Here is a 6,650-nt window from a genome sequence, read left to right as displayed (position 1 = left end):
AAAAACAAACAACACCTAAATCATTCCTAACATGAATCTTTTTTGTTCCAATGACTTAGCATAATTAAATACCATCCAATAACTTGATTTATACACTAAATTTCAGCATAATACATTAGTACATCATTATTTAAAGGATGATTATACAAAAGGTTTATTTTGCACAATTCACCAAATGAGTTCATATGTTCTATTTTGATGTTTAAATATAAAATTGATACTAAATATTTTCTTGTTATTATTCAATAAACGAGAGATTACAAAGGCCTATATATAGTTAGAAAACTAAATAAACTGGGAAACTTAAATAAAGATAACTTAGGCAAATGGATAAGCAAAAGATAGTTATGGGCTAAAACCCTAATTATATATAAACTCCAACACTCCCTCTCAAGTTGGATTGCGAAGATTTCAAACACCCAACTTGCAATGTAAACTTTGAAAACGTATCGCACCAGGGTCCTTTGTAAAAATATATGCGGGTTGTAACTCTGAATTAATAGCATATGTATTTATTTCTCCATGGTTGACCCGTTCACGGACGAAATAACAATCCATTTTCACATGCTTAGTCCTTTCATGATAAACAATATTAACAACTATATAACTCGTTGCTTCATTGTCACACATTAGAGGAGTGGCTTCACTTTGAACTACATCTAAGTCAAGAAGTAACCACCTCAACCATGAATTTCATAAACGGTAGTAGCCATAGCCCTATATTCTGACTCAGCAGAAGAACGAGACACCACATTTTGCTTCTTTGTTCTCCATGAAATTGGAGCACCTCCAACACTGATGTAATAACCTATACATGAACGCCTAGTAGAGGGACAACTCATCCAACTGACGTCACAGTAGGCTTCAAGAGTCAAAATTCCAGATGAAGGCAACAGTAAACCTTTTCCAGGAGTGGAATTTAAGTAACGTAAAACTCTCATGGCAGCATTCATATGAGACTGTCGAGGATTGCTTTAAAATTGGTTAAGCTGATTTACACTAAAAGATATGTCTAGTCTCATCACAATGAGATACAAAAGCCTCCCAACTAACCTCCGATATTGTGAAGCATCAACCTCAGGGTTGTCGTTGTTTTTAGTGAGTTTCAAATGTTGTTCCATAGGAAAATGACTTGGTCTGCACGCTTGAACACCACAATCTTCAATTATATCAAGTGTGTACTTTCATTGACTTATAACAAAACCTTCTGAAGAACGTGCAACTTCAATCCGTAGGAAGTATTTGAGAGATCCAATATCTTTAATATTGAATTGTATTTGTAACTGGTCCTTGACTTATTTGATCTTGTTAAGATTATTTCCCATTAACATGGCATCATCAACATATGTCAAAGAAATTATGTGTGTTTCCTTTTCTTTGTAAACAAGCATCGAATGGTCAGCCTTGGACTGTAAGAATCCAAGACCAGTAAGAGATTTAGTAGATTTTTGGTACCAGTTTCTGGAAGCTTGCTTTAGTACATAGATGGACTTCTCTAATTTGCATACATAAGTTTCTTCTACGTTCTTGAATCCTTGAGGTATCTTCATGTACACTTCTTCTTCAAGATCACCATGTAAAAATGCATTATTTACATTAAGTTGGTGCACTTCCCATCCTTTCTTCATAGCAACAGCCAAAGCACACCTTAATGTCACCAACTTTGCAACCAGAGCAAACGTTTCATGAAATCAACACCTTCTATTTGCATATATCCTTTTGCAACCAGACGTGCTTTATATTACTCCACTTCCCCATTTGGTTTGTATTTTATTTTATAAACCTATTTAGACTTTATGGCTTTCTTTCTTGGGGGATGTTTGGTGATGGTCTACGTCTTGTTCTCTTCCAAGGGTTTTATTTCTTTCATCATAGCTTCCTTCCATTTTAGATCTTTACTAGCATGTGCAAAAATTTTAGGCTCATCAAGCGAAGTGATGGATGCCAAGAAAGCTCACTGATTATTAGAAAACTTATTATATGAATCATATTGAGAGAAAGAGAGAGAGGATATATCGTACGAGAGCTTGATTCGGGAGCGGGTAAGGAACTTGAAGAGATGGTGGCAAGTCAGTGACATATTCTTTCAAATGTTTAGGTTGAAATCTAATCTGGGTACCATGTCGAAGAGATTGACCTTGATTATCGGACCTATCATTAGTCAGTGGTTTTGGAGTACTGTTATCAGGTCCCTCACCATTTATCGTGGTTTCTGGATCATTGTTGCCTGATCGTTGTGCCACATCATCAACTTTTGTATTGTGATCCCAATTTTCGTTGGTCTCTTTATTTGAGCTGCTTTTAATCAAGGTTCTGAATAATGTGAGGCGTGGGCTTGGTGGCAAGGTCAAACTTAAGCCATGACTAGCCTTGGTGAGCCTTGACGTTTTTCAAGACGTGACTATTTTATATAAATTAAAAAGATAAATCATATAATTATTTAATTTTATCAAATATATCAAGTTTTAGAAGTGTTTTATGAATATTTAGTATCAAAAAGTTAAACAAAACTCAAGTATTTTAGGGCCGATCAGAAAAAATTTAAAAAAAACTCGTGCCTTGAAAAAACTCGCGCCATAACGTGATAAGGCACGCCTTGACATGTATTTGGACGCCACACTTAACAAACATGCCTTTGACGTTTTTGTAACGGGTAGGTCACACCTCGTGCCATGGAATGAGTTTTAGAACCATGCTTTTAGTAATATTCCTTTGTTGGTATCCGTTATCAAAACGTGGTATTTCTTCCAAAGCATCAACCAACTACTCATTATTAATTGTTTTGTGACCTTCCTAATCTTCTCCAAACGGGAATTTTGTTGCCATAAAATTCACATCCCGAGTGGTATAAACCTTTTGGTTTTTAAGATCATACAACTTGTAACCTTTTTGCCCCATTGGATAACCAATAAAAACATATGGTCGTCCTCGTTCGTTAAACTTATCTCCTGCTTTCATGTTATCGTGAGCATAGGCAAGACATCAAAAAACTTTAAAATGTTCATAGGATGGTATCTTTTTAAGTAGAATCTCATGTGGAGTCTTGTTTTTAAGAACTGGAGTTAGCAGTTTGTTTATAATGTATGTTGTTGTCATCACACATTCTGCCCAACATTCAATGGGTAGTGATGCTTGGAACCGCAAAGCTTTAGTGTAACGACCAAAAATTTCAACCAATTTAAAACATTTTATTTCGTTCAAAATCCATTAAGTTCATACATCTAGTTATTAAAATAGTTTAAACATCAGAGTATCCCCCAGAATCATATCACATAAATCATAAAACATGAGGAGCAGTACGATCACGCCTTCGCCTTGTCACGATCTCCTGAAGCACCTGAAACAGTAAACCACAACTGTAAGCCCGAAAGGTTAGTGAGTTCCCCCAAAGTACCTATACACACATACACACATAAACAGACGCATACATCAAAGAAACAACATACTACGAGTCCAATCAACCTTCCGGTTAGAATACCCCTGGCCCTCAACCATTGGGTTGGAATGCCTACATACTACGAGCCCAATCATCCTACCGGGATGGGATACTCTCGGCCCACAACCATCGGGTTGGAATTCGCATACACCTATACGTACAACAATAACTACTATGGGTCCAATCATCCCTCAGGATGGAATACCCCAGGCCCCTCAACGATCGGGTTGGAATGCCAACTTACTATGAGTCCAATCATCCTACCAGGATGGAATACTCCTGGCCCACAACCATCGGGTTGGAATGCCCCACCTCCTATACATACAGTAACTACTACTCCTACTATGGGTCCAATCATCCATCGGGATGGAATACCCCAGGCCCCTCAACCATCGGGTTGGAATGCCAACATACTATAAGTCCAATTATCCTATCTGGATGGGAATTCTCCTGGCCCATAACCATCAAGTTGGAATGCAAATCTATACTAGAAAACATGCACACATAACAAGCAACCACATAACGCTCTACATAACCAACATACTAGGGCCCTATCATCCTACCGGGATGGAATACCCTCTGCTACTGCTCAACATACATAACCCACAAGTAACCTCCTACCAGCGTATAAAAGGCATGACCAAATACAAGTCTATAAATAACCACTACCCAACTACCAGGGCGCTGATCCAACAGAACTAGCCATCACTGAACTATCCATTCCTCTAGGATACTAAGCTAACAAGGCATATCCTCATATCATTATCCTATATACTAGGATACTAGCAAGCATATCATCACACAACATAACAAGCTCTAAACAACAATTCAAAGGGCCGAACTTGGTGCCTTAGACCCTTGAGTATAGTGAGGAAAGACACCTTGCAACTGCCAAAATCCTGCAAATCTCTGACCGCTGACTCATCGGAAATCCCAACTATCACATGAAAATCATCACATTAGAATCCATCATGACTTTCTAGGCCAAGTGCCCACAACACTCATTAAATCCATCTTCCTTGTATTGGGCCAAGTCCCAAAACCAAGTCCTTATGCAAAGCCCAATATTGGCCCTATTACTAAATTGGGCCCACCTTTCTAATCGGGCCTAGATCCAAGGTCCATAATAATTATTGGGCCAAATTACTCCATTTATATTGTTCAGTCACGACCCAAGCCCAGCTAGCCCATAAACAACCCAATACTTCACGACCCAAAATCGAAACCCAACAGAGGGCGTACGTTGGGCATACTCCTCTGGTACGCGGAGCGTACGCACGTCTGTACCAAAAATCCTTCCATGTGCTTAGTGGCTTAAGCACTTAAGCCCATATGCCAGATCTAGTGACAAAAAGCGCCTAGGACACATAAAGTCTCAATCTTTATCCTTTTGGACGTCCATAAAGCTCTTAAGTCAAGGTCTTAACCCATTAAGATCTTCCTACTTCTTACATGGGACAACCAAAGCCATTGGGACCTCATTTTTCTTACTCAATACCTCTCCAATGGTCTGAAAGGACAACTCATCTTAACCAAAACACATCATTCATCATAATGGGGGTTTTTGGGACAAGAATGGTGTCAAAACTTCACCACACTTAGATCTACACAAAATAGATGTCAAGCAAGAAGCTTTATACCTTTAGGAGCTCTTGAACCACCAGAAAACTTCAGATCTACACACTGGCTTTCTTCCTATACTCACTAGATGCAACACCTTCTTCTCAAAACACTCCAAATTCACTTCAAAAGCTCACACACTCAATAAGTTGGCTAGGGTTTGGGGAAAACGGCTCTAAACAGTGGAGGCTAGGGTTAAGGAGGGTTATGAGCTCTTAAATTTGTTTAAATAGCCTCCACACCCGAAATATTAGGGTTTCTGGATGATAGACGTACGCTGGGCATACATCCAGTATGTTGGGCGTACGTCGAGGGACTCCCGCGTTCATTTACTCCATTACGCTGGGTGTACATTCAGCTTACGCTGGGCATACCCAACCAAACACTTACATGCATGCTTAGCATGCATGGGACCCCTTTTCCAAACTTCCCCCTTAGGGACCATTGATGCCAATATCTTTAATTTACAATATCTCCTCTATCCTAAGTCCGTTCCCGAAAAACATTATATCCACATAAAGGTGGCGAGAAGCCCCACGCTTCTAGCAACACACCCCGGTCCGAAACCTTCTTGAATGAAGCCCATTGCCCATAAAAGACTGAAACTCCCTTACTCTTGATCTCGGGAAACCATAAATAATTACTTTTAGAATGGGGCGTTATAATTCTCCCCCACTTAAATCTGATTTCGCCCTCTAAATCGCCAACTACCAATTCTGACTACTTAAAATCTCGAAAGGCACATTCACGCCCTCAAAACGTGACAACCACCAAGGGAGGCTACCCCACTGGAACTCCAACTCGAAGAAATACCTACTCCTTCTCATGCAGTATCGAATACCTACCTCTCCGGAAAGCCCTGAACTTGGAAAGTTAGATTGGATCCGTCTCCCAGACAGGCCGCCCAAACTAACCATCACCTGACCTCTTCCTATTGCTATAAAAAGGGACTACTCAACCATGGGAACCTGAATTTCCGACCCGAAAACAGGACCACGAATCATACTCTGTTTTCCGCTACACTTGCTCTCTTTTAACTCATACCCAAACGTACATACAACAATATTATTACCAAAACCAACACTCACACCTGGACCAATTAGCCTTGGGATGGAATACTAGGCATGCCTATGATGGGTCCGCTCATCTCTAGGATGGAATACCCTCGCATCCCTACACGTGTTTTACCCAATGAACCCTCGGATTGGAATACCAAACACATCAGGTCTAATCAATCATAGGGTCCGGTCATCTTCATGATGGAATACCCCAGACTGGAATACCTCCACATACATAACTCAAACCTACAACCATACTCGGGACCAAGGACCTTTTCCTTGCGCCACCCTCGAACTCTTCGGTTTGCCAAACTGAGTGTAACCCACTCATTTCTCCCTATCATGATCTCTAGGTCCTTGACCTCTGACTGTAATATCCTTATACAGACCTCATCACCGGTCCAGACTGCTCCCGAGTCTGTTAACCTGCTATCTCACTTTCCTCTGTCCAAATCTCCAATTTGGAACCACTATCCCCCTCCTCTTCCAAGGAGACTGAAAACATGCTTGCGCATTATACAACATTACCACAGTGA

At 40.1% G+C, this 6,650-nt stretch overlaps 1 protein-coding gene across 1 annotated transcript; it reads right to left on the bottom strand.

Annotated features, from left to right (window-relative positions):
- Window positions 1–680: 680 nt before the first annotated feature.
- Window positions 681–1,121, bottom strand: LOC111891187 (secreted RxLR effector protein 161-like). The gene is made up of 2 exons (XM_023887264.1): window positions 1,054–1,121; window positions 681–972 (listed from the first exon to the last, which is right to left on the bottom strand). Exons 1-2 carry the CDS (start codon window positions 1,119–1,121, stop codon window positions 681–683), a joined length of 360 nt encoding a protein of 119 aa, XP_023743032.1.
- Window positions 1,122–6,650: the final 5,529 nt, after the last annotated feature.

This window comes from Lactuca sativa, chromosome 1, assembly GCF_002870075.4.
Source record: "Lactuca sativa cultivar Salinas chromosome 1, Lsat_Salinas_v11, whole genome shotgun sequence".
Classification (NCBI taxonomy): Eukaryota; Viridiplantae; Streptophyta; class Magnoliopsida; order Asterales; family Asteraceae; genus Lactuca; species Lactuca sativa.
The sequence above is the reverse complement of the archived record's forward strand: the minus strand, read 5'-3'. Positions and strand labels throughout refer to the sequence as shown.